Source organism: Stylophora pistillata, chromosome 14, assembly GCF_964205215.1.
Source record: "Stylophora pistillata chromosome 14, jaStyPist1.2, whole genome shotgun sequence".
NCBI lineage: Eukaryota > Metazoa > Cnidaria > Anthozoa > Scleractinia > Pocilloporidae > Stylophora > Stylophora pistillata.
Genome location: NC_142532.1, coordinates 7563908 through 7591404, shown reverse-complemented (window position 1 = coordinate 7591404; position 27497 = coordinate 7563908). Strand labels below are relative to the sequence as shown.

General features: G+C 37.5%; 2 protein-coding genes across 6 annotated transcripts; one reads left to right on the top strand and one right to left on the bottom strand.

The window, feature by feature from the left end:
• Positions 1 to 789: 789 nt before the first annotated feature.
• LOC111329471 (uncharacterized) lies at positions 790 to 9254 on the bottom strand. The gene is made up of 2 exons (XM_022934182.2): positions 5844 to 9254; positions 790 to 4742 (listed from the first exon to the last, which is right to left on the bottom strand). The coding sequence occupies exon 1, from the start codon at positions 9126 to 9128 to the stop codon at positions 5883 to 5885; it is 3246 nt and encodes a 1081-aa protein (XP_022789917.2). The 5' UTR covers positions 9129 to 9254; the 3' UTR covers positions 790 to 4742; positions 5844 to 5882.
• Positions 9255 to 10950: 1696 nt separating this feature from the next.
• LOC111329474 (solute carrier family 35 member F5) lies at positions 10951 to 27031 on the top strand. Of its 5 annotated transcripts, none has more exons than XM_022934189.2 (15): positions 10951 to 11104; positions 11231 to 11483; positions 13345 to 13485; positions 14777 to 14863; positions 16218 to 16311; positions 16918 to 16968; positions 17838 to 17953; positions 19266 to 19347; positions 19964 to 20051; positions 21803 to 21898; positions 22329 to 22402; positions 22800 to 22962; positions 24106 to 24196; positions 24721 to 24869; positions 25251 to 27031. In XM_022934189.2, exons 2-15 carry the CDS (start codon positions 11313 to 11315, stop codon positions 25342 to 25344), a joined length of 1497 nt encoding a protein of 498 aa, XP_022789924.1. In that variant the 5' UTR covers positions 10951 to 11104; positions 11231 to 11312; the 3' UTR covers positions 25345 to 27031. The 5 variants fall into 5 exon arrangements, with proteins under 5 accessions (XP_022789924.1, XP_022789927.1, XP_022789926.1 ...); XM_022934188.2 differs by having other exon boundaries at positions 10963 to 11104; positions 11336 to 11483; XM_022934190.2 differs by having other exon boundaries at positions 10977 to 11104; positions 11188 to 11483.
• Positions 27032 to 27497: the final 466 nt, after the last annotated feature.

Genomic DNA, 27497 nt, shown 5'->3' with positions numbered 1-27497 from the left:
GTGTGTTCTTCAAGACAGGTACTGGGGGTAAACCGCTGTCAATAGATGAGCCCGCACAAACGGGAGAAAACTCCTTAGTTACCGACCATCGTGTGTGCAGTCGCGCGCGTTGTGGTGTTTCCCATAAAGTAAAAAAGAAACCGTATCGAGGAAGTTATTTTCCTTAAAAATAATATCCTGAACATAGCATGTAACAAACAAAAGTTTCCTCTGGAATCTCTCAACCTCTCATTAATTTTCTAGATTTTGTGATTGACATTTACATCTCCCAAGAAGGTTCATAAACGGGAGCTAAAGCCATTGCTGAAGAAAAAGCTTCCACATCTTCATTCAACCTTAGCTTTCCTCCCCTCTCATCCGCTAAGGCAACGCACAGATCGTCATCTGTTCCAAAGGGGTGGAGAATTTTAGCCTTGCATAGCTGAGGTGGGGAATTTGAGCCGGAAGTGCCAAGTCTTTCTAACAGAATGTACAGGTTATGTTCACTTTGGCAAGGTAGCTCAGAAGAAGGGTCTAGAAGGTCTAGGTTTTGAAGCTTGGTCAGAGTGTAGAAAGTCGCAGTGCTGATTTTTGCCTTTCACAAAGAAATAGGATGGGGACATTTGAATACAATTTTTGCCACAGGGGGTGGGAATTTGAACAAATACCTGGGGGGTTGCTTGGGGAGGGGGGGAGATGTTAAAGATTTGAATTAATTGATGCATAAGTATTATTTCTTATGCCTAAAAATACTAACAAGTTCAGCTTTTCCCACTGGGAAGGGAAAGGAAACCAAACAGTCATCGCATGTTTCATTTCATGGTATTTATTCATAGAGGCTAGTGTAGTGCATTTTCTAATATGATACTCATGTATTATAATACAACACGCATTTACTGTGTATAGTCTGTTAAACTGACATAATCTTTTACAGTATGTAGAATATAATGAATGTTGCTCTGTGTTTAGTTATACTCATTACTATTTACTACATCTAGTTACGCACAAAGTCTTTCACATGATGTAACCACAGCCAACTCTCTCTTTACAAATACCTCTATCTTACAGAATACTTAAAAAGACAATTTTCGCAGACTTTTGAAGCACTTGTCACCAGCTGTGAAAGTTCTGTCTTCACAAGACTTAACTGTATAACACCCTTTTAAAAATTGTTGCTTCATTTTTACTAATTGTCCGTGAGCATTAGCAACAGTTAAGTTCAAGAAACATTTGAGTGACACTTCACAATGTAAAAGTGGTAGAAAGCTCTACACCAACTTTTCAACATAATAGCCAAGTGGTTAGCGACAACTTAGATGTTACAACAACGTCAGTTTGTTTACTAGCCAAACTGGCCAGTGAAAATTGAAAACCACTAGCCAAAACTGAATTTCTACCAGTCCTGGTGGTAGTTAAAAACCAAGCCAATGGCAAGCTCCCACCATATTTGATAAAAAGAGAAAATTCTTGGCCTGCAAGGCCACAAGACTTTGTTTCTCAAATTTTTTTTAGAAGACTCTCACTCATGGAATCAAAACCTTCTCCTATTCCAAAACCCAAGCTAGTGGTCTGCCATGGAGTCCACAAGATAATAAGTTTTTGAACACTCTACTGAAAAATACAAATAAAGATGACATATAAAATAATATCCTTGTTACATGATTAAACAAATAAAAAGAGTTACAATTCCATACGAAGGATTAACTGACCTTAGAAGCTATTTCATGTTACTTATACTTTAATTCTAATACTACAGAATTATTAATGCAAAAGCAATCATTTTTTGGTTACAATGATGTGTCTCTTTGATTGGCTTTGCGCACAATTATAAAATAAATTCAAACACTCCTATACCATTTTATCATTATTTCCAGGAATGGTTAAGGAACGTACCCCAGATTCCAAACCCAGAAACATTTACCATGTTCAAGATTGAATAATATGCTGCAATTCCAACTGACTCTAGGATACAAATGTAATTCTGTCTTCAACATGAAGACAACACTTATGTATACGTCATAAAATGACTTCAACTCTTTAGCATGAAGCAAAACTCTCCCATATCTAAAGATAAGACACAAATGGCTGCATTGCTGTTTGTCTCCCATGAAAATTTCTGCCTAAATTTTTAAGATTACTAATTAAATTCTTTTCTGTTCTTAGTCATCCTGGTAACTTTTTCATTTCTAATTTTGCACCTTATTTGTTTTTCTTTACCCACGTAAATTATTACTTCAAGGTTTATTCTATTTTAACTAATATCAATTTTTAACAATGCTTACACTGATTTAAATTCTGTGATATAACCTATAACCCCTCTACTTTCTCTTAACAATGACCATTCACCCTCCCCCCCCCCCCCCTTAGATCTCAAAATAAATTCTTCTTACTGCCTCCTACAAATTTCTTATAGTTTTATCTTTGGAATTTGGTATTTATCAATCTTGTTACCTTTATGCTTGATAATGTATGGATATTGTGCTTATAGAAAATGCTCATTTACAATAAGTCCCACCTAGGAAGGAGAGAATTAACTGCTTGGGAATTATAAGATTCATTGCCAGTTCCGTCCAGAATTGTCAGCAGTCTTGTAAAAACAGAGTTTGCAAGAGTAATATTGTCTCAGATAATTTCCCTTGTGCAGTAAAACAAAACAAAAAAATGGCTCTCCACATGATTGTAGAAAAAGTAGGCCATTTCCGAGCTCCAAGAGTCCTCAATTGAAGATGGGCCTTTGAGCAAAGCCTTTGTTGCAAAAATGAGTTTTAATTGCCCGAAAATAAAAGGTCATCTTCCCAACAAAGGTTGTGCATCAAGCCTCACCTGGAAACAAAGGCTTGGGTCGTCTCTGAAATGGTCTGTCTTATAAAAGCTTTTTTTTAGAACCTTTAAAATGAATCAATGATTTGGCTTGTTGGTTTCATGGATTCTGAGAATTTAGAGTCTGGTCAGTATTATTATGATATTCAAATTCTTAAGTGCTCTTGACGCCTGCTTCAGTGACAATGACCTGATATGCAAGACAAACATAATTACTGATGCCCCTTATATTGGCGATCAAAAATAATACAATAAAAACATGTTTAAATCATAGATTGATGCCACTACGGTGGCCTAACCAGTAAAATTCAACAGACTTAGAACCTCTTGTTAATTCCTAAAATTGCTTGGAATTCTGGAAAATTATATATGTAACAGGATTTCTCTAGCGGTAAGAAAATTTCTTTTACAGTACTTATCATGCTTAAAATAAGGAAGAACACTAAGTATACATTCAAACTGTCAACATTTCTAATGCCACAGAAATAAGACTTATATGTTTTTGGCTGTTTTTCAAGTAGGTCGTCATTCTGAAACAATTACTTTTACTCTAACTTGTAAATAATAAACACTTTCACCAAGAACATTTCAAATAAAAGTTACTATATAACTCCCCATCAGAAGCACTGCAGTTCACATAAACATAATTTTTTTCCTTTAAAAAATTTAAAATTCAGTACTCAAATGATGCTATATTGCAACGACTTGACAACGATATTGTTACTCTGTGTTTTGCTTTAAAAAGTTAATAGTAAATGAGCCAAAAGTAAAAGATGACTGAGATTGGTAAAATGAAAAGCTGTGATAAAATGTGCTCTCAGAAGTGATAGTCTTTGTATTGAAGCAACATTTCTAATAAATAAAAGAAATGGGTAAAAATATGCAATTTAATTAATAAAAGATCAGAAAGCAAAATTCATTCCTGTCCTGCCATATAACTGTTACAGTGTTGAAGGTGATATCATACTGTTTTTTTTTTTTTTCTGATAATTACTTGTGCCAGTTTACAAGCCACAAGCTCTAAGGCACAAATTTTAGATGTCCTAGCCTGAAAAATTGCAACACAATACCTCATGCAATATTTAGCACTTGACTTGGAACCACTTCGTTTGATGACAAGACAGTTTCTTCAGGATTGTAAATGACAATATTGGAAAGATTTTCCTGTACAGAAACCAGCTGTCAACACTCAAGCCAAAAAACAAGGCTCACAGACAGGAGTATGTAAAGAGTTTCCCAAAAAACAAAAATAAAAATCTCAACTCCACAATCACGTCACCATCAGTATGGATTCCCTTTCTCTTGAAATTGAAAACAAAACAAAATGCTTTTTTTTTAATTGTTGAAGAACATCCTATGAACTCAGTTCAGGATTAAACTCTGCTTATAACAAGATCTGCTTCTTACTAGAACCATATCACAGTTTGCACACTAAAAAAAGAAAAATTATAAAAAAAAAAAACAACTACTGGATACTTTGGGTTCAATGTTGACATTCACTGTATTTTTCTCCATCTTTAACCATTTCATTCCATTTCAGTCTTCTTTACCTCTTTAATGTTTGTCCATGCTAGCAAACTACCATAATTTTAATGTGATTGACACCTTTGTTTAAAAATAAATAACAATCCCAACACCAGGGTAGTCCCATCAGAATGTAAAGCTCTGCTATCAATAGGAGCCATGGAGCCCATGTTTCATTCTATTTCAACTCAAATCCTCTAATTAAAAATGTTAAAATGAATATGATATGATATTCCTGCAGCTTCTTTAAGAGGTGCCATTCCTTAAGTATTCTTTAAAAAAAAAAAATTGTAGCAGCAACAGAAAATATCAAATTTAAAGGTAAGACTCATCAATTCATTGCAAACCATGGCCAGAGTAACAATGATTTGACCTTCCATCCTGGCACAGTGTCATCCTTTAGATGTCTTTTACCTGACCTGGATGGAAAAAAAGTTGAAAAAATTCCAATTTAATCATGACAGTAACTTTCAAACCAAACAAATTGATTACCTTGTTTCGAAACACCATCCTAAACTCTAATTGAAAATGCAAAGACAGCATTTATACTTCAGCAAAGTGCACTTTAGGTGACAAATCCAAGCATATTTCTAATGGACAATCAATTTTTCTGTCTTAAGGCACAGCCTGAGATGTATTAGAGATCAAAGATTCAAAGGAGCTATTATAATTTAACCAACAATAAGCTGACATTCCCATGAGTCCTTCTAGATTCTGCTAAATACAGGGTGTTCACTCAATAAATACAGTAGTTAATGGTTTAAAACCCAAATAGCACAATGTATGTAATCTGAAACCTTTCAACTCTGGTTGCTTTAGGCAGACAGACCACTGTTCTAGGTTAACAAAATTCAAGACTGTTTTCTAGACTTTTCCAATTTGAAAACAATTATTTTCCTTTTCATGACTTGACATAAACACAGGTTAAGTCACTTGGCCTGAGTAGAAGAAAGTTTGTAAGTTATCTGCAAAAAAAGTAAAAATTCTCTGACCTCCTAAAAATAAAGCAGTTTGGCTAAGTAAGTTGCATAAATTTAGCTCCCTTCAAAGACCGCAGCCAGTAAAACAATAAGTATTTACTGCCACTTGATAAAAAAAAAAAAAAAAAAAAAAAACTGCAGACACTTTCCCAATATTTGAAGTCTCTCAAATTTCCATATTTTTTACTTCTCAGAGACGAATTTGCAAATTTCAGTCTATCCTTTGTAAAAAATTCAAGATTCCTTGTTATTGTACACCCTCTTAAAATTTAAAGCAAACAATTGCCCCTAACTAGGCAGTTAATCTTTCCACTGCCAATCAATTCTTCACACTTTCTACCATCCAATACTTGCAATTTTAGATCTAAGAATTTGGTGTGAAATCACAACACAGTTACTTTACAGAAACCTTAGTCACTGTAACCAACAACAGTCCATTTCAGAACTACTCTTACCTGGACTGTCAGGGTATGCAACAAAAAACATTTCTCACACTGATGTCAATAAAGAAATCATGTTAAACTGTATACTTGTACATACCAATAATCATTGAGAAATTCATTCTTGTTCCTTGTTCTCCTACTGTTGTGTGCACCCAACATCTCTGACTGGACCAGCTGTTGGTCTGGAAATGTCAATGTTAACCTGATAATGGTACGATGCTCTGTAGCAGACCCATTTGTCTGGGATATTTTGATTAGATACTTTAACAGCTATAATTGTGGTATCTGAGACCAGCACATAAGCCACATCATACTCCAGCTCTGCTGTGGGTTTGAAGTTTTCCGGGTATTCCATTCCAGGAGGCAGATCTAGGACACATGTGAGTGTCTGAGGTGCATCCGCAGGAATTCTGCTGTGGATAAAAGGCAGTTGATCGATTCGCCACACCACAGATGCATATTCTGGTTCATACTTTGCTTTCCCAAGAGACACAGCAATTGAACACTTAGAGTTCCTCAATCTGCTCTTTATTCCAGCAGCTCGGCTCCCCTTGCTGGATTTAATGGACTTCTCACCTCTCAAGGCCTTGGTTGTTCTAAAAAGAGGTACCCAAGTTTCTGGGATAGGAAATCTGAAAATCACATTGTTTCGAATGTACTTTGCCAACTTTGCTTCCTGACAGACTTGGATTTCTACTTTGAGTTCAACTCTTTGTTCACTATGAATATTCAACACGGTCTTTAAGAGAAGAGGTAAAGGCTTGTGATGATCAACTGGAAATCGCATGAGCTCAAAGGTGCATGCATCTAATGGATGAAATGTAATAGCATGTGATTGGTCAAAAGTTGTAACATTGACGCACTTATGAAAATCACAGTGACTCAGTTTCATCCAATGATGAACTCTTTGAGGTTTTTCTTCGGATCGCAGACGAGCTTCTTCTCGTTCTCTAAGAGCAATATCATTCAAAACTAACTGGCACTCGGGATCTCCTGTAAGAAAAGCACGAAACTTGACTAAAACTTTCGAATTCTTCTTTAGAATGGTACCATCACTAGACAAAAGTACATTCGTAACATCTTCAACATCAACAAACACTTCATCTTGACGGTATGTTATTCCTCTGTCTCTGTAAGATGGAAGAAGGCGAAGAGAGTTGTTGAAAGATTCAAGAAGTTCTCTGATAACTTTGTGACTTGGAGATGCCACTTTAATGATGGGTGTTCCGTGTGCCACATGTTCAACAGTGCCACGATGACGTAACCTTCTGGTTTCTGTGTACTTAACATACTCTAACCTAACTGTATGAACTTTAGCTCCACGTTCAAAGGACTGCAACTTGGGTGTCGTGAACACAAAATACGCTTGCAAGGGAATCTCTCTGAAAGGTGCTGATAATTCATACTCCTCAAAAATTTGTAAGGTTGTACCCCCTAACTTAATAACCACTGGTTTCCACTCACGAGATCCAATTTTCTTTTTCTTATCAGGGAAGCGGAGAAGCATAGACCATGAGCCACTTGTGGTCAATAACTTCTCCTCACGAAGTGGTTCCTCACAAACTTGGGAAGGTTGCTGAGTTTTACTGACTAGTACTTTAGATCTTGCATCAACTTGATCCTGAGCAACCACAGCCTGGTTGTTGTCAACTGGTGTTGAGTTACTGAGAGTAAGCTCGTCATGGGGAACGTTCAATTCAGCTGTACATGTGGGTAGTAAACCAGTCTCTTGTAGACTACCCTTGGCAACAGATGGTGTTTTCACGCCCGTAAGAGGTGTTGATGAAGAGATCGGCCCTTGATTGGATATAGAATAAGGGCTTGAAGAAACAACTGCAGTAGCATCAGCCTGGAATGGATTTGCAATGCTTGGCGTAGCAGGCTTAAAAGGATTGCTGGCTGATGAAGGAGGTACAGATGTGAATGGATTTGGACTTGGTGATGTTGAAACGTTGAATTGGCTTTTACTGCTAACATCCAATTCTAGTGGGTCTAAATTCTGACTTACAGGGGTGTTGGAATCACCAAACGTGACCCACGGGTGGGAAGCTGACGATGTTTGAGCAAAGCACGAGTTTGATTGCGGTACTGACTTACTTTTGCTGGAGTCATCAAACTGAATCCACGATTTACTCGCAAGTAAATCCAATTCGGCCGAGGTAAACGATACGGGAGGAATAACTGAAGCCGCTTCGTTTGAACTTTTTCCATTCAACTCCTTTTCTTCTCGTAAAACGGTAGAAGGTGATGTATCTTTTGTGTCATTAACAGCTAAATCGCCCTTCTGAAGATCGTTTTCGAAAGGACGCTTCGCCGTTTCTAAGTTACCATGTTCGCGTTCGCTCCCACTTAGACTTGCTTTGCCCCGCTGGTTTTCGTCGGAATTCCCTTCCTCGCCAAAACTGACCCATTCAGTCCCTTTGTGATGCTTTGTAGCTGAGGTATCGCCTGGTCGGGGTTCTAGTGAACTGCTTGAAGACAAGGGAAGGGCGCCATTATCGTTCGGTGAAGCTCGGTCGACAATAGGAACAGCTGATCGCATAGCGCTTGTGGATAGAGAATTCGAATTCGAAGCTATATCTTCTCCAATTTTCTTGTGATTAAATGATGCAGCGAGAACTTCAAAGGTACCAGGTTCGGTTACAGTAGGCAAATTGGAGATAATATTTGTGGTTACTGCGGATTGGGAATCAAAAGCCGCCATATTCGGGGTTGTCCTGGGTGTGTTTATATTCGAATTTTGCTGTTTTTCGTCGATCGATAACTCTTCAGATTTGCTCTTAACTCCATCTGTGCGCAATTCTTTATCACGGCTATCCTCAAACGTGGTCCATTTTGCTGAAGAAATAGCCTTTTCTTCGGTAGGCGGTTCGTCGACAGCTGAAAAGCTTGATTCACTTTCTCCGTTCAGTGCAATGCCATCTGCCAGGCACTCTGATAAATCGTTTGATTGAATGAAATGTTTTTCGGTAGACAGTTCACCTGTATTCGAAATTAGAGAAGATTCGCGATTTCCTAACGCGTTATCTAATCCCTGATCGCTTGTTTCAATACTATTCGAGGAATCAACTACAGGTTCAAGATCAAATTGTTGTACACTGTTTATCTCGTTCGGCGATGTCTCCAAATGTTTCGATTTTTCATCTAAATTCTCCTTAAAGTCAGTTCCTGTGAGGCTCTCCTCACCATTAAGTGAAGAATTACCGGATTGTCTAAGAGATTTGGGTTTGCTAATTAATGCAATGTTGTCAGAAAGATTTTCTTCCTTCACACTAAAGGAAATTTCGTGACAGTGGTTGTTAATCTTGCCAATCTCTTCTTCGAAATTCTCCCACGAAGTGCGGATTACTGATTCAGAAGGAGTCCCACTGTTCTCGTCCATTGCATCACGCTACATAGCAAACATCAACATCAGCTTACATTTATGATACGACATCATCCATTCAGCAGAGAAAAACAACCAAGGAAGTGAAACCTCATGACTGGGAGCGCAAACTACTTTGAAGCATGATATCGAGGCGGTCAAAAAAAAAAAAAAAAAAAAAAGACTGTCTCCCCTCCCCAGAGAGTCGAGCTGGGGACCACGCACGAACACGAATACTTCTAGTTTTCCACTTATAACTCACAGCACAGGGCTTTGTGAGGTTTTTTCTCTTTTTTTTTTTTTTTTTTTTAATTTCGCGGTGAAAATGTCACTCGAATGATAACCTGATCCTTAATTGTTTCATTGCTTCAATGATACCGCTGATGACCTTTGAATTTATTCAATTCGCCGTTAGATGGGGCAGTTAATCTTACATTAAGCAATATGCGAAAGCTTGTAGAAACTTTTGATAACACGGACAAGTGCGTAGCTTTGAAGTTGCAGCGCGGTGTACTTTGATTGTAAATACCCTGGAATAAAGGCAAATCGCGAGAACTAGAGAGAATTTAGCAAAACATCATTCAGTATGTTTTTCCTGGTACAGATGATGTACTTCTTTCAATTACCATGGCTATTAAAATAAACGAGTTCATTAGCATCTTTAATCAATTCCAATAATATTTCTAACATGAAATCGAGAAAAGCCGGTTGGTATCAAATATGATTTCTCTCTTTCAAACGACGATAATTTGTTTTAGCGAAAAAAGAAAAAAAAGACGATTTCCTATCCACTGTTTCGGTCTTATTGATAGACTTCTCTCGGAGAGCAATCTACTCGAGTTGAAAATACACTTATTTGAAAATTACTTAATTCAGGAAGCTAGAAAAAACAAAGCCACTCTAGATTTTTCGACAACCGGCAGTGAAATGTCACTTGAAGAGGGAGGTAAGGAAAAAATATCGGATCAAAAACAAACTTTCCTACATAAAAGAAGATAAATTTAAAAAAACCGTTTCATAAAAGTTGTACCAGCAGCAAAAGTATTTCCTTAATTTTCTTCGATAATTCAAGAAGCATTACAAACGTTAATTTTGAAGATTGAAAATAAACACCTGCGAGGACTGAAAGGCGAAAACAAAATCTGCAGATGTTTCTTAAGTTTTTTCAGTTGTATCTGTTTGAAATATCAATTCTGTACACCCATGACTGGATATTTTTTTTAACATTAGTTTCAAGAACGTAGCGTTTCATCATGAACACGTTTACCTTTTGTGCTGCACTTAGACGTTTGGCTTCTTGATTATAATTACCATGATAACAAAGAGATATACGACGCCAATTTTTCGTGGTTGGAAGAAAAATCAAACGAAATACAAAATTGTTTTCACCTTCCTATTTATCTTACGAATGTTCTCGTTCAGTTAATGCATTTCAAGCATCAGTTCCTGTTCCTGGTTTTTCATCAGCCGGCAGCCTCCCACAGATTTTTATGACTGTTTCTTTTAATTGTCTCAAAACTGGCCCACGCGCACTCTGTGTGACAGCGTGAAGAATTATTATGTCGATGTCACACACACTCACCGTAGTCCACACGGAAGTCAGATGCATCGTCACTCTCTCTGTCAGTTCAGGAATCCTTAATTCTTATTTATTTATTTATTTATTTATTTTCTACGCTTAATCTAAAGTCTTCCTTGTATGCAAGGAAGAATAGATAGCTCTTCTGGCCAAAACAGTGTTCCACGCGAGAGGTGGTAAATCACACGTGACACGCACTTGGTATTCCATTCGATTTCATCAGTCGGTTTCACTCCAAAGACTGCTGGATCCCGCTGGAGATCAGAGAGCTGTCAATTCGAGCCCTTCGTTGACAGACAATCTGGTCAGCGTTAAGTTAGGGGAGAAGTAAATGGCATGTGTAATCATCATTTTGTGGGTTTGACGTAATGATTCTAAAACATGGCCGTCAGCTGAGAAACCTTACATCGATGAGGTAAGTTTTGTCATATTTTTCTTTGAATGGGTTTGTTGATCTAAACGATGAGTCTTCCTTGTTTTTTTTTCCTTTTAATTCAGGAATCGAGAATTTTTTTTCGTTGTTGTCATTAAAAACTTTCAGGGAGTCATTTCGGATATCGAAGTCGAAGAATTAGCCTGAATCGTAGGGTCATCGAGGGATATTAGAACATTTCCGAATTAAGATGGACTCAAAATGTCTCTGTAGTAGCTGTTTACGTTGGTGTGGAAGGTCTTTATGCCGTTTTATCCAATCACAAGAGGAAGGAATACGAAGTAAACGCCGTTTGGTTGGGGGAGTGATCGTTTTGCTTATGGTGGATGTGATTTGGGTTGGCTCAGCAGAGTTAACTGATGTTAGTGAAATTTCTCTATTATCATCTAACTAAATCCACGTGTCTTTGAGCATGCAGGGGGGAGGGGAGTAGCAAAAGAGGTGGAAGGTTCTTAGAGGAAATGACTTTTACAAACCTAAACAGCATAAAATTATATTTTCTCAACTGCATTGAGTGAAATAAACCGTTTTTCTACCTATGGTCGATTTATAAGAAACAAACTGATCCTCCCAGGTGAACTGCAATCAGAGAAATGTCATCAGTGGCAGATCCAGACTTTGAGCTGAGAGGGGGTTCTAATGCCAACTAAACTATGAAACCTGAATTTTTCTGGCTTCTTTTGTTTCAGTTTCTTTTAATTGCAGTTCACTTGTGAGGATCATCCAGACTTCACCCTTTTTCTATTCTTCAAGGGAAAAATTTTGGCTCAGTGTGTTTTTTTTTTTAAACACGAAGGCGCACTTTAAAAGGAGCCTTAGGTCCCACTGGACCATTCGTCAGCTTGAGCTACACCTACTCCAAAGCAGTGAACAGTGGGCGCATTCCTCAAAATTGTTTTATGTCTTCATCACAATACAAGAATTTTTGAGATTTGTATTTCCTTTCTCCAATGGAAACTGTCTTTATTTGTGGCGGTAAATAGTCCCTTTTACAGTTGTGGGCTTGGTGGCCAAGCCTTTGAACAGGAGTGAGGCTAAGGGTGACCTTGTTATGATAGAGATGTTGCTGCTTTTCAAATGCAAATTACTTTGTTATCATGTTAACTAGATACAGGTCTCTATCACAACAGGGTCACCCTTAGTCTCACTCCTGTTCAAAGGCTTGGCCAACAAGCCCACAACTGTAAAAAGGACTATTTGAGATCGAAGTAGGTGGTTCGCACATTACCTCATGCCACCATGCTGGTGGAAGTGAACAATAGACATCTCATTAGCTCCGTTTGTTCATCTACCAGCATTTAAATTTGACCCGCACACGTCAACGGTGAGGGACAAATGAGCCTAGGTCTTCCCAGGGAAGACTTCCTTATATAGCGCGCCTTCATGTTTAAGGCCAAAATCTGGTTTGCACCTTATTCCTCAAATCCCTCCTTTATAACATAATGACATATACTGAACTTGAGTTACCTAGAAATAAGGTAAATTTCTGTTACTTTTGCTAATAGTGCAGGTCAAACACCATGGTCTAATGGTTAGTGCCAAGGGCTCCAGTGTCCAGTGGTATAAGGGGCCCATAATGCTGTCCAACGGAAAAATTACTAACCAGTGGATAAGTGATAGCAAAACATATGGCATTATGCACTGGATAGAGATTTCTCCAGTGGATAGTGTTATCCAGTCTTCAAACAATCCAGGGCTAGGTCAAGAGTTCTGGATCTTAACCCTTTCACTGCCAAGATCTCATTAGAAATTCTCCTTACTGTTTGCAATGAATTCTTATCATGTAAGTTTGGAGAATTTAGCATTGGATCAACTAAAAATCCCCTTTATGATATTTATCTGTATTCTCATCACTTGTCTGCTTGATATGATATTGATATTGTAAGTAGAAATTCTGTCTTGGTCACTCATGGCAGTGAAAGGGTTAAATGTGGCTGAGTCATATGTATTGTGTTCTTGGGAAAAACAATTTACTTTTACTGTGCCTATGGGCTCTCTATCGAAGAGTATAAATAATGAATACTGGCAAATTATCAATTGAAAGAAGCTTGATGAAATGCTTGGTAACCTTGTGATGGACTGGCGCCCCATCCAGGGGGGAACAGTTTTACTTTTAGTTGCTCCTTGCTATATTGGAACAAGGATAAGTTCAGGCTGAATGGGTCACTTGGCTAAAAGCGCAGATTTAATCCACTACTAATAGTTGATTTATTTGATTGTAGTTTATCTTTAAAAGTGAAGGATTTAACAGGCCATTTTTCACCACGTACGTCAAGACATCATCTTTTATGATCTATCTCACTGGATTCCTTTTTTATGAGCCGTGGAGAGTATATTGTACTAACTGTGATGAAACAACTAATGTAAGTTAACATATGTATCCACAAGGGATGCTACAGATATAGCTCAGGAAACAAAATACTTGTATTTGGGTAGGATTTTATTCCAGGCAAGAATTCAGAACAAAAAAAAGTTGACCCAAATAAAGTCTGTGAAGAGGCTCTCCAGTCACAGGCAGAGAAAAGAGGAATGTGGGAAGGAAAAGAGTGAGAGGGAGGTATGGGTAGGAAGAAGGCAGTGAAGGGAGAAGAGCTTCCCCTCCCCACAGTCCTGAGCAATTGTCAAGACCAAGGGCTCAGTTTTTTTCCTATACTGACCAACCTAGACCAGTAAATTCTTTACCGAGCTTTTGTCAAGACCAAGGGCTCAGTTTTTTTCCTATACTGACCAACCTAGACCAGTAAATTCTTTACCGAGCTTTTGTCAAGACCAAGGGCTCAGTTTTTTTCCTATACTGACCAACCTAGACCAGTACATTCTTTACCGAGCTTTTGTCAAGACCAAGGGCTCAGTTTTTTCCTATACTGACCAACCTAGACTAGTAAATTCTCTATTTTTTTCTGCTGGTTTGCTTTTCTCTGTTTTTGTTCAAATGGCACAAGAAACATTCTGGACCATGGTCCGTATTTTTCAAAACGCTGAACCTGTTACAAGCATGGGGTTAACTGATCAAATTTGAGGATTTAAGTTTCCAGCCCACTGAGATGCTCTAGAAAAGACTAACTCAGAGTTAGTTATAAAGATGTAACTTGTTTCTAATGTGTAAGGGGTATGTTTCAAATCATTCTGTTTATGGTTGTGCTCTTAGGTGTCTTTAGGTTCAGAAACAGGACAGCTCTGTAAACAGATCTCGAATCTCGAAATACACGGCTGTCCCAGTAGCTTACGTTTTCTCGGATTCTTCTGCCAGACATGAGGTAGCCATGTAAACACTGCTCGCCAAATGCGCCTGTAGAATGAGCAAAAACTTCAATCTGAAACGATCTATTCGACATAAAAACAATCTATTCGACATATAAGACTCTTCCAGGCACACAGCTTCAAAAAATCAGTTGAAATCCCCTAAAAAGAGCTTCAAGGACACAAGTTTTACTTACATTTTCCCCAGAACGGCTTTCTCCTACAAATTTCGTTGTCAACGAACCATGGACGACGAAATCACAAACAGACATGCGCAGCACGCGCATCTGTGCAAATCTAACTTCTGGTCATCGTCGTCGTCTCATTTCATCGTCGTATCTTAAGTTCCCTAATTTCACGGTGGCTTTACTCTTCATCATGTTTTCTTGTTTGCTTGCTTGTTTTTGTAATTAGGTATCTGTATCAGTTGAAAGCCAAGCTGGAGAACGTTCATCACTTTTAAACTCTACGGAGACATCAGCATCTCCCACAACACACTTGGTGCTGATTATTTTTATATTTCTCATTATTTTTATCATTATATTTATCATTATTTTTATCATTATATTTATCATTATTTTTATCATTATATTTATCATTCTCATCCCAACAATAGACAATTTTCTCACAACTCAAGAGTTTAATTTTGCCCAGTCGAGTGATTTTCAGGCATCAAATTGTAATCTTAATTAACAGCAACCAATGGCATTCATTATCTTAATTACCAATGAATCACCGTACATGTCATTGGAACACATGGGTGATATCACAAAAACTAAACCATCTTGAATTCCAAGGCGTACAATAAACTGGAAATCTGTGAAATGTTTCAGTAAGGATGAGTCTAACAAATGAAACTCTTAAGTAGATTTTTGAAAAGGCAAGCAGGTCAAGGAACCACGACAGAATGAATTTTGCCATGTGCTTCCTTCTTATTTGCTTCTTATTTTTATTGACTTGTGCAACGGACTTCACTGAAAAGGAGGGACTACTCAGAGTCTATTGTTTTCATTCTCACTATCTTGTACTGATTCTTGTTCTTGTTCTCATTCTCATTATCGTTCTTGTTCTTGTACTCTTTGTCGTTCTCTTTCACGTTCTCTTTGTCGTTGTTTTTCCCGTTCTCATTTTTTTTCTCATTCTCATTCTCATTCTGGTTATTGTTCTCATTCTCGTTCTCACTCATCGTCATTTTTGTTCTTGTTCTCTTTCTTGTTCTCTTTCATGTCCTCTTTGTCATTCTCTTTCATTTCCTCTTTGTCATTCTCTTTCATGTCCTCTTTGTCATTCTCTTTCATGTCCTCTTTCTCATTCTCTTTCATGTCCTCTTTCTCGTTTTCTTTCATGTCCTCTTTCTCATGCTCTTTCTTGTTCTCTTTACATTCTCATGATTATGGTAATTGTTCTCATTTTCGTTCTTGTTCTTATTTTCATTCTTAAATTTTTGTTCTCATTCTCGTTCTTGTCGTTATTATCATCATTATCATCATTAGTATTACTATCATTACTATGTTCATTTAATATAAACCAACCACTAAGGTGTTATACAACAGTATAATTATTATACCTTTCCTAAGGTTCTAGCAGTTTAGCAAGGTTTTTCTTCTTATTTAACCCTAACTCCTATGTCATTTCTGACTACAATGTCAATTACCTTGGCATGTCTGCTCAGGTTTGCGTAGAGTTATTAGATCAAGTCCTCTAACTCCGATATTATGGCTAGTTTAAATACTTTTAGTCAACTGTTGTTGAATTTACTTTAATTTATTATAATTATAATTAATACTAGTCATATTAATTACATTTCCTCAAGACTCCAATTTTTTCAATGATTATTTGTATTTCCTATATGCAGAATGAGCCAACTTTTGAACAAATGACAGATGATGAGCGCACCAGCGAAGTTGATATACATGTAGTTTCTAGTGATTCATATGAAATAATTTCAAGTAGGTGATGCTCAATTAGATTGCAGTAATATTACATGTAGATGTGTCTCATTTTATGTGTTATAGTACATATATAATTAGCAAAGTATGTCTTCCTGGAGCTCCTAACCTACTGGTAATATTATTTCTTTATAAAAAGTGTTAATTTGGAGAATTTGTACATAAAACAAGACAAGATGTCTTTCCTTTAGAAGAAGTTGAATTTAATTTTTTTTTATATTTGATTTTATATTTTATTTTTTGACCCTGGTGGAGTTGTTGCTCTGAAATGGAACCAGTCAATGACTGACTTTCTACAGACTGTCCAAGCTTTAAAACCTGAACTTTGTAACCATTTGCTCACAAAAGAGAACTACCTATTTACCTTACACATCTTCATATCTGAAGAATGACATAACACTTATATTCCGCTGGAAAGACTTGCACTTCCAGTACAATTTCCACACCTTAGCCAGGCAAGGTTCAAATTCTTCATCCCCTGGGCACAGACGATGGCCGTGGATTGTTGGGGGTGGGTGGATGTCGAAGATTTGAATTAATAGGTGCATTAATTTCTATCAATGAAGTTTTCTTCACTCTGTGGTATAAACTTTTTTTTCTATTCAGAGCCAAGAAAAGTCACTTTCAACAATGTGAGAGAGGTGCGACAGTTAGCAGGTAAATAGTACTTAAAATGTTTAACCCTTCTAACCTCAACATCAGTATGCATATTCTCCATACTCTTCTCCCAATGTTTTCTGAGGCGCTGACAAGGAGAATTTGTGTTGACAATCAAGCCTCCTAGATCAGTGATCATTTCCTGTAGTCTCCTAAACTCAATGAATGACTGAGTGTTATTACTGTTATTATTAATTATTACAAATAATTAATTATTAATATTACTGTTGTTATTGTTATTATTAATGATTGAGTGTTATTACTATAAGGAGCAAGAATGGGATGAGCTGGTCACTCTCAGAGTTTAAACTTGATTTATACTGTGAAAGATATTTCATTTCCTTGTAAACCACACAAAGTAGAAAATATGGATATTTGGTGATTCCCTTTGTTGTTGTTTTTTTTCTATTTCAGAGTGCCTTTGAAAATTAGCAAACAACAGTGGTTTGGGGTGGTCTGTACTCTTATAGACAACTATTTTCATCATCACCGTGGTCAAAATATTGTGGACCCACTTGGCTTGCCTTGTGAGTCCGCAACAAATTTTGATGTCTATAATGACAAATATTGTTGTTGATAAAAGTACAGACCTCACTGAACCACTGTCGATTTGTTTTTTTTTTACCACAGTATTGACCTCAAATAAAACAATTCTTCCAGTACATTACATGTGTCATGACACATTGGCACAAGCAGTGTTGTCTGTTCTCATATCTACAATGGCAAATTAGCCAATGAGATTGCAACATTACTGCCAATTGTGGTAAAAAGTGATTTCTCAAATTAAAGTGATGCACAAAGCAATAGAAAAAAGTCACAACCACATTTTCTACTTACAATGATAATTTTTTTTCATTTTTTACCTGCAGACCATATTGGGGAGCAGGCCAGGATTGCAAGACGACCATATCAGACTACACAAATACCAAGCCAGAAGTTGCCACTTAGAAAAGTGGCTAAAGTGGCTTTAATCTTTTGCTTTTTAGTAAGTTTAAAAAAAAGACTTTTTTATACCTGCAGACTGAATAATTTCAAATTAGAGGGTCTTCTCCTTTCATATTTACCCAATAATGGCAAACAGCTCACCTTAGATTGAGTTATCAGTAGCTCAGTGTTGGAGCATTGGAGCAGAGAATCTGAAGGTTTAGGGCTTGATTTCTTGTTGGGAATTTTTTACATCTGTCTTAAACTCATGACCAATAAATCTATTTTAATTTTGATATTGAGTCAGAGGTTCTCAGGAGTTTCATTAAGAATTTGGAGCAGGAGGGGATCTGGATTTGGCACTTGAGTATACTTCATGCAACGCTTGAAGAGCCTTGCCCTCCCTCCCCCCCCCCCTCCCACTTGTTGTTGGCGTTCTCGGGCCATGCGTTCCTCACGTTCTCGTCTGGTCTCCCAATTCCATCACTCAATTTCATTGTCCTTTCGTCTCTGATTTTCCAACAGTTTCTTGGAGAGCTTGTTCTTTTCTTGTACAAACGGAGAAAACTCACTCTTTTTGTCCTTCCTCTATTGTCGGACCTCTCGAGGTGAAATTACAGAATCCAGCTTCATGCCTTCCAGTTGTAAAATAAGATCCATAATTTTGTTGATTATGCGTGTTCCTTGTTTTATGGAAATTTCAATCTCTAAGTGATCCCCACACTCTATGAGCTCATCAGCTGGCTCCAGGTAGTATTTTAACTTTGTAATCTCCTTCTCAATGTTTCCTTCAAAGCGTTCTGTCTCCTCTGAAGGTTGTTCTCCTTCCAACATGGTGCAATTGTTTCACTGTTTCAACCACACGGTCAGCCAATTTTTTTCTCAAACAATGTAAATTCTCTTGTCATTGTCTCCGCTGTTTCCCGAATCCTGGTCATGGCACCACAAATGTACCGAAACTGTGCTGTACACTCTTCACTCGCTTTCACGTCCACTCGAGAAATACACTGTAAATTAGTTTTATCTCTTCTCTTTAATGTCCTCCTCATTCTTTCACTTCAGTAAAACTACACTCTTCTCTGATTACAGCTGTCAATCATACCGAAACTTAAGAGTCACACCATTTCCGGTCACAATCTTAAACTTATTTTAAAAAGTGCGTTAATAAGTTCAACTATGTTTTATTTTTGCAAAGATGGTCTCTTTTTGTTATTCTTTGAGATTTTGAGAGCAGCTGGGCAAAGTTGTCTTTACAGCCAGTCAATATACCTGATCATACCCAGCCCATAATAAAACCCCTGATTACTTAATAAGCACTCTGGGATTGCTCACCATTTTTGCCAACTAATTTAAAAAAACATTTTTCCATCCAGTGGTTCTGTGCAAACTGTAGTTACCAAGAAGCCATATCAAACACATCACCAGTGGCTGTTAATATTCTATCCTCTTCATCAGGTAAAGGAAAAGTTTTAGATTCACCTAGTTATGGATTCTATTAAGTTGTTGACCTGAAGGGTGATTAGAGTCTTAATTCTCCTTTCGGTAGCACTCCTGAATCAAACAATTACAGTCACGAGAGTTAAGGAAATGAACACCAACCAAAGATACTCTTGATTATTAAACAAATTCTCCTTGTCAGCACCCAAGGAAATGTAACAAAGAGAAAATTATGGACTGAATATGCATAATCATGTTCATGTGTTAAGGTTTAAGCAAGCAAACAGAATTCTGGACACTACACCAAGATTGGATTAAGATTGAGACTTCCTCAAAAGTACCTGCCACCCTCAATTTTACCCAGAGGCTATGCTGACTTTTTTGACGTCTTTCTTTTTTGTCCAATTCAAAAGATTAAGCTGAGAAAAGGGGACTTAGTAGTTCTCGTTGCAAATAGTAGGGGTTTCGTTGTCATTTTGGAGAGTCACTAAGAAACTTAGACAAGTACATGAACTTTTTCCTTATTTCTTGAAAGCATAGTGAAAACTGAAAAGGGAAATTCTGTTGTTTCTGCTGGAAGCATAACACTTATCATACCCTTATCAGTTCTTGTTATTTTATTTCTCCGTTACAGGACTCTTTACACTCCTTTTAGCATCCATATTCCAGAGTTCAACTTCAGACAAATTTTCAATGACGAAGCTTGTTGCTGTTCTAATGAGGTGAGTTTGTGTAGTGACCTTCCTCAATTTTGTCCCTAACTAAGAGAATTATTTTTCCTTCCCATGTGTGATAAGGGGGCTATTTCAAATGGAATTGCTGGCATGGTAACTTCCTTCTAGCCAGTTCTGTTTACAATAGTACCCCTCTAACTTGAACTCTGTTCAATAAAATGTAATAATGATAATAATAATATTAATTATTTAATATTTATATTGCGCAAATTAACATGTGGATATGATCAAATATGCATCACAACACTTTTCGGGGGATTTTGGCCAGACTGCATCAGCAGTTTACAAACAGTCGAAGGAAACTTATTTGAAGATGCCCCCTCCCCCCCAATTCCCAGTAAACAGGCCAGACCACATCACAGTAATCTCGTGAGTGGGTTCTTTAACATCCCCTGCCTAACCAAATTAACTAATTAATAGATGCAGGAGACGGGACCTACAGTTTATTCGTCCTTATCCGAGAAGACTAGAATGTCTATCCATTGCTTATTAAAGAAAGGTGGCGCATTCTCCTCAGTTATTTTAAGACCTTGAGTGTTGGTCCAGCCGGGACTCGAACCATCGACCTTGACCTCCCGCACAACAGTTCAGCGCTCTAACCAATTGAGCTAACCGGGAGGCGGAAAGCATAATACATTTTAAGAATAATAAAGCATAATACATTTAAGAAAGCATAATACATTTACGGGAATTTCATCAGAAGCCGGCAACTAGTAAATTCCAGTGACCACTCTCCGCAACAGAGCTGGCTTCTATGACCATTCCACCTCCCAGTTTTTTGCATGACTGTCTTTTTGGAAATCATTCAATATATTCTAAAGACAGTCATCAGTAAAGGTTTTTTTGTTGATATTTTGTCTCCTTATTGGTTTTTGGGTGATTTTTGTAAGGAGTTCTAACAATTCGATCAACAACACGATCCATTGCCTGTACACCATGAATGGACAGAAGAGAAAGACTGGTGACAAACCTGCCTTGATTACTGCTGAACTGTCTTCGCCTGCTTATGTCCTAATATACACCTATACTTCCGAAATTAATGAAATCCCTGCATTTAGCTAAACTTCTGAAACTTGCTGTTCTGTGTGGTATAGACTGTAAAACATATTTAATGTTCAAATTAGAATGACTGTTAATTTGTGAGAATTGTAAAAACATTGTTCCTCATTAATTCTTAACAGTATAATTTAAATTCAACACCAAACCCAATTGTTACTGCCAAAAGGTGAGTCTTTTCGTGGCCACTTACAGCAGTGATTACAAACGCTCAATCGGAGGGAGAGGTTTGAACTAATGAAGAACCAACAAAAACTACAAGCTTACAAAATGCAGAAATATAAATCTGAAAGGCGGCTAAAGCGAACGCGATGAACATAATAACTAGGAACTTACATTGTATCGGCGCTGTAGGCCGCGAAAAGGTAACTCTAAACCAGATGTTCTCTTAAGACAACATGTTCTCTCGATGAAATCAACAATGAAACTAAAAACCTAGAATATTAACTACATGTAAATTATACCGAACGCAGGAAAGAAAAACAAAACGTATTCCCTAAGGAACGCTAATGAACCAAAATAAAATGCAGAGAATGCTAAATTCTACACCAACGACTCAAACCCCCACTAATTCAAACCATTTTTGTTTTCCTCCAGGAGTTTGAGTCAGCAGGGTTCTGCTGACTAACTGTAGCAAGTCATAATAATCATGATAACAGAGCTTTGATTTTTTTTGTTTCTAGTGTTACTGGTATAGTACTGGTTACACTTGCCGACTCAAGAAAAAAGAAAGGCGAAGTCAGTGTTGGAGCATTGTGGGCCTTGGCCAGTGCATTCTTGTAAGTGTGGCTGAGATTTAGTACACAGAACACACAAATAGCATGCAGGCAAGCTCCTATAATTGGTGCTTGAACATCTCTCATGCTTTCTGCAAAATCCACTAGTGTCATATTCACCTACTGTGCATGCTGGCAAGGGGTCCACCAGTGTTCTGGCACAAGCCATACAGCTCATAGACCTTCCACGGGCTTCATGAGAGCCTGTGAGATGCTCACAATGATTGAGTGCCGATAAGAGCCTTCCCAAAGACTTAAACCCACAGATAATCCCACAGATTATTAACAGGCAAACTGACATGAAAACATACACACACTAGATAATGGGCAGCCCACAGGTGTTCACAATCATGCAGAATTTTAACAGGCAGAACAAAACAATTAACTTCATTGTTGCACAGTCTATTTTATTTTTATTGTTTTAACCTTTTAGGTATGCTAGCTATTTAACCATGTTAAAACGTAAAGTTCCTGATCAGAAGCAGATGAACATTCCAATGTTTTTTGGTAAGAGAGTAATTGTTCATATTTGTTTTGTGGAAAATGCTGTCATAATTTTTTTCCAATTGCAAGTATGTGTTCGTTTGAAATGGAGCACTTTTTATTGAGTGTCTGAAAACCAAACCAAAGTAACCTTAACAGCCAATCAGAAGAATATTTTAATGACCCAATGAGAACTTAAAATAAAAATAACCAAACTGTCTGAAGCGTGGGAAAATGCCAGTGATTATGTTGTGATTGGTGACTATTTTACATCTGATTGATGATCCAGTGGTGGAAATTTTCTGGATCAATCATAAAGCAAAGTAAAGCAAAACCAATGTAATCACAGAATACTTTCAACTTTCAACTGATAATTGCTTTAACAAGCAAACTGTTTGGATCTTGTACAACTCTCCTGCAGGTTTGGTGGGAATGTTTAATTTCATTCTTCTTTGGCCTGGATTTTTCATACTCAACTATTGGAAACTTGAACCATTTACACTTCCTCCAACGACATCTGTTTGGGGCTATATTGCTTTGAATGCCCTTATTGGAACAGTTCTGTCAGAGGCCTTGTGGCTGTGGTAATTTTTTTTAATTATTTGTTTTATTTCATGCTGCCATTCACCGTTTTATGTCATGCCATGTCAGGGGTAATGTTAGGTCCCCAAAGTAATTTACCTTCATGTCATTTTCACATGTCCCATGTCAATGTAAAATAACATGTCATCGACTCTCTTATCTCATGCCATGGCAGGTCTAACTAATATCACATCACTGAAGTCATATCCATTATTAGTATAATTTCCAAGCTGAGCAAAGAGTTTCCAGCAATCTGATTGGTCGAGCGATTCCTTATATGATGCTATATAAACCACTCCACGCAGTTTATATAAAATGTTAAAATAAAATGTTAATAAATGTTACTAAAATGTTATGATTTTAGAAATTTCTCTGTTGTTCAGCTCTGAAATTATACTAAAACAATTATTCGCCTCAGGTTCGGTGAATATTGTCAAATAATCCCCTCGACTTCATCTCAGGGATTATTTGACGATATTCACCGCGCCTTTGGCGAATAATTGTTAAATACAATTTTATTGTCTCGTGTCCTCTCATGATATGTCATGTAACATGACATGCCATATCACTGACTCTCTGACTTCTTGCCATGTCAGGTCTCATGTCACATCACCACAGTCATATCACTTTGTATCGTTTTCTCAGGTCACATGTCATCTCATAACATCATTACATGCATGTCACCTCATTACAAGTCTGTCATGTCGTGTTTCATTTCAAGTAAGATGTCATGACATGCCATATTGCTGACTGCATGTCTTATCTTGTGCCTTGTTAGGTCTTATGTCACATGACCGAAGTTATATTCCTTCATATCATTTTCTAATGTCTCATGCCATCTGATGTAAAGTCATGTAAAACATGACTTTATGTCACGTTATCTCAAATTCAAGTCATGTTGTGTCTTGTGTCATTTCAAGTAAAGTGTTGTGACCTTTTCCATCATATCATGTCATTTCATGTGATGTGGTATGAGGTCATGTCATGCATGCAATCCCATGTTGTATCATGTATGTATGTCATGTTCCACTGTGGATGGTAATGTTATCTTGTTTTGTATTTTATAATCCAGTGCTTCCTCTTTCAAACCGTTACTTAATTTTTATATTTGGCATTCTGACAAGCCTATATTTGTGATATATTAGGGGCTGTTACTTGACGTCATCATTAACAGCTACACTTTCTTTGAGTTTGATTATACCGCTGACCATGATCGTTGACGTGTTCATGAAGAGAGTAAGTGAATTTGAATTTTCAACACAGCGGTAAACGTCTGCGCATGTGCGAATGTTGTAATGACCAATTAGCATGCGTTTAGGCTGTCAAAACCAAGTAGTCCCATACGAGTTACAAACAATAAAACCAGCCAGTGACTCACACTCTTTTTAAAGCGTATAACTGTTTTGGTATAGCTCAAAACAGAATAGTAATTCAATAGGTTAACTGTACTTGAATGAGCTTTGTGTTCGTAAAGTCACGAGTTTTTCTTTTTCCTATTCTTGTTTCCGTTTACAGATTTCTATGGACATTTTAATTTTCTTTCGCTTAGTTTGCAAGAGAGCGGTTTTTTTTTTAATTTTCGTGCGGGAAATTGGTGCACGAGCGGCCAGAATTGATCCCCTTGCGCATGCTCGACTTTGACTGTTGTGTTCAGTTTTCATGCGTCTTCTACTTCAGTGACAGTTTACTAACCGTAGTAAAAGCCATACGAACTGCTCCTGCACCCATGTCTAAAATATTGATGTAATTTGATTTTGCAGGTCCATTTGTCATGGATGTTCTTATTTGGCACGATACCGGTTTTTGCGTCATTCTTCGCCGTGAGCTTTTTATCCCATTACGGAGACTGGGACCCAATCTTGATTGGATTGAAGAAACTTCTGAATGGCGAACGGCAACGCATTGTTGAGTAAGTAATAAATAATGAATAATGAATAGATTACTAGCTGATTTAATTAGTGGTGGGTCGCAAATAGCCCCAAATAAGAGGTGGCCTCAAGTAAGTCCGTTTCCATGCTAAATAGCACTGTTTTCTGACGTTGTTAAACACTTATTCACTGAAGTGGAATGAAATGTAGTGGATAGGGGAAGATCTTTAACTTCACCAACACCAAGATGATGGAGAGAACATGGGCACTCCAGACTCGTCGGTCATTGCCTTAGCCCTATCGTTTCTTCGAATCCACTTCCCTCTCTCTCTTCCTCTTGACGAATTAGAACAAAGATCAAGAGAAAGTTCAAATTTTGATATCATTTTAACGTTTATTGTTTTAATGCTTCTTACATCCAGGAGATTGGACGTAGAGCAAACAGAGAGCTTGATAAACGATTCTGTTCATGGAGAAGAAAACAAGACCAACAGAGAGGATGAAATAGAGACATAACGAGCTGTGAAAGGGAACAGAAGCAGTCCCTCCCGCTAGGCCCCCCTTCCTACTCTCAATTTTGTGGTCTCCTTTAGCTTTATGCCGTCATGTGATTTCCGCGTGATTTCCGACATCTTACTCATCCCCAGTCGCCCTCAAAGCAGGCGTAGGATGGGAGAGCGATGTGTGATGGGTAGGGAAAAAGCGAGAGAGGAAAAATTCTCCTCCTCTTCCTCTTTCCCGTCGCCCTTTTCGTCCCACCCAAACGCCGCGTGCATTTCAGAGACGACAAGGGACTAGCTAGGTGCAGCATTGAGCATATTTTTGGTGAGAGCCCAATTATCCCGCGAAAAGCAGTGACGTCAGTGTTTCGAAAAGTTCCGTTTTAAAATGCTTCCCGGTCACACTTAAACACGATCCTGGCGTTTTAAAATCTGGCTAGTTTAAAGAACTTGCACCGTTCTTAGTGGACGCTTTGTCCTCATTAGTCTGGATCGTAAACCTGACCAGAGGAGGGAAGTTTCGTTTTCAAATGTATCCGGCGCATTTTGAACGGGGCCTATTCATTTACTTTTGAAGTAGAGAATTAGCATGCCTCTTAGCTATTTAAAATTTGATAATTCTTAAGAGCTTGAGAGTTACTTTGAATAGTGTTATCGTAATATAAGTGCCTTTTTACAGGTCAAATTTATCACGGCAAAATTACAAAAATTTTAGTACATGTTAAGAATCTCACATGAAATTATATACAAGTAACTTTTTTCCAATAATATGAGTGGCTTTTTACAAGTCAAATTTATTACGACAAAATTATAGAAATTTTATTTCATTTTTAGACTTTTACGTGAAATTATTTATATGTAACTCGTTGCCAAGGTGTACCTTTTTGTTACGACATATGGAAGCTTCGGAACGAGTTTGGCTCATCAGAATTTTCGTGAAGTTCTCTTCGGCCATACAAGATTTGCGAGGATTACGTTACTTTAGTTCGTGAGCTGTGGAATTCTCACCTTTGATTTGAAAATGTCCGTTAGACAAAGTTTGACTCCTAACATGTTTGCATAGATTACTTAAGAATGACAGTGGTGACTTCCGTTTAATTCCTTTATGTAGAAAGGAAAACGCACCGTTTGATCGACACTTAAGTACTTGTTTTCGCATGTAATGGAGCAATTTTCAAAGTCTTTTTGCGTCATGTTTGCTTTACTCTGATTGGTCCAGAATCCCGCATCTCAGCCAATCGCTTAGAGCCGATTACCAGTGTTAACCTTGAGCCCTTATCGGCTTCTTCTTAAAGGTTTATCTCGTTCCGATTGGCCGCCGTGATTCTATTACACTCCATTGAAAAGCGCTCTGTTCTCGTTTGTGTAAAGAGACGCAACGGGGATATAATTAATAATTACTCTTAAACGATTCTTAGACATTCTTAACCCACGTAAGCTGCTATACCACATTTTATTGCATCAAGGAGCCATGAGCTGCGTAGAAAGTCAAGTATGAATCTAAGGTCATTTTAATTATAATTTAAATCATATTATTTAAATTACATCTCGGAGAGACTTTAGGAATATATGAACACTGAGGTTTAAAATGTTACCTGAAACAAGTGTGTTGCCATGCGCAACTTGTGATTTCAGGAATATATTTACATCAGGGAGGATTCTCTCTTGATTTGCAATAAACGATTGATTTTTCTTATTCTTAACTGTATGCTATCTCTTCATCCTTGGTGAAACCAGCTGTACCTGAAAAAAAAAAAACTTTTGACTACACGCGTGGCTCATTCTCCCTTGCGGAGAAACGTAATTCAGGTGCTTTAGCACAATACCAATTCATTCCAACTTATGGTTCAGTAATTTATGCAAGGCTCTCGTCTCAAAGGAAACAAATGTATGAGCGAGCAAGAGATAATTGGCGAGATTTTAGAGAGTGGTTCCGCTCGTTATTAACTCTCACAGACACAATTACACGAAATATAGCATAGGTACGGTAATTATATATTTATAAATTAAGGTGATTCTTAGCATTTTACTTTTCTTGAAAAAAAAACAAACAAACAAACAAACAAAAACAGTTACTTTTAGACTCGTATAGAGATAAGTCAATCGCAATTCACCAAGAATGTAAAGTTTGAGTTTTGGCTGTAGTCTACTGCCCGTTTGCAAAATCCG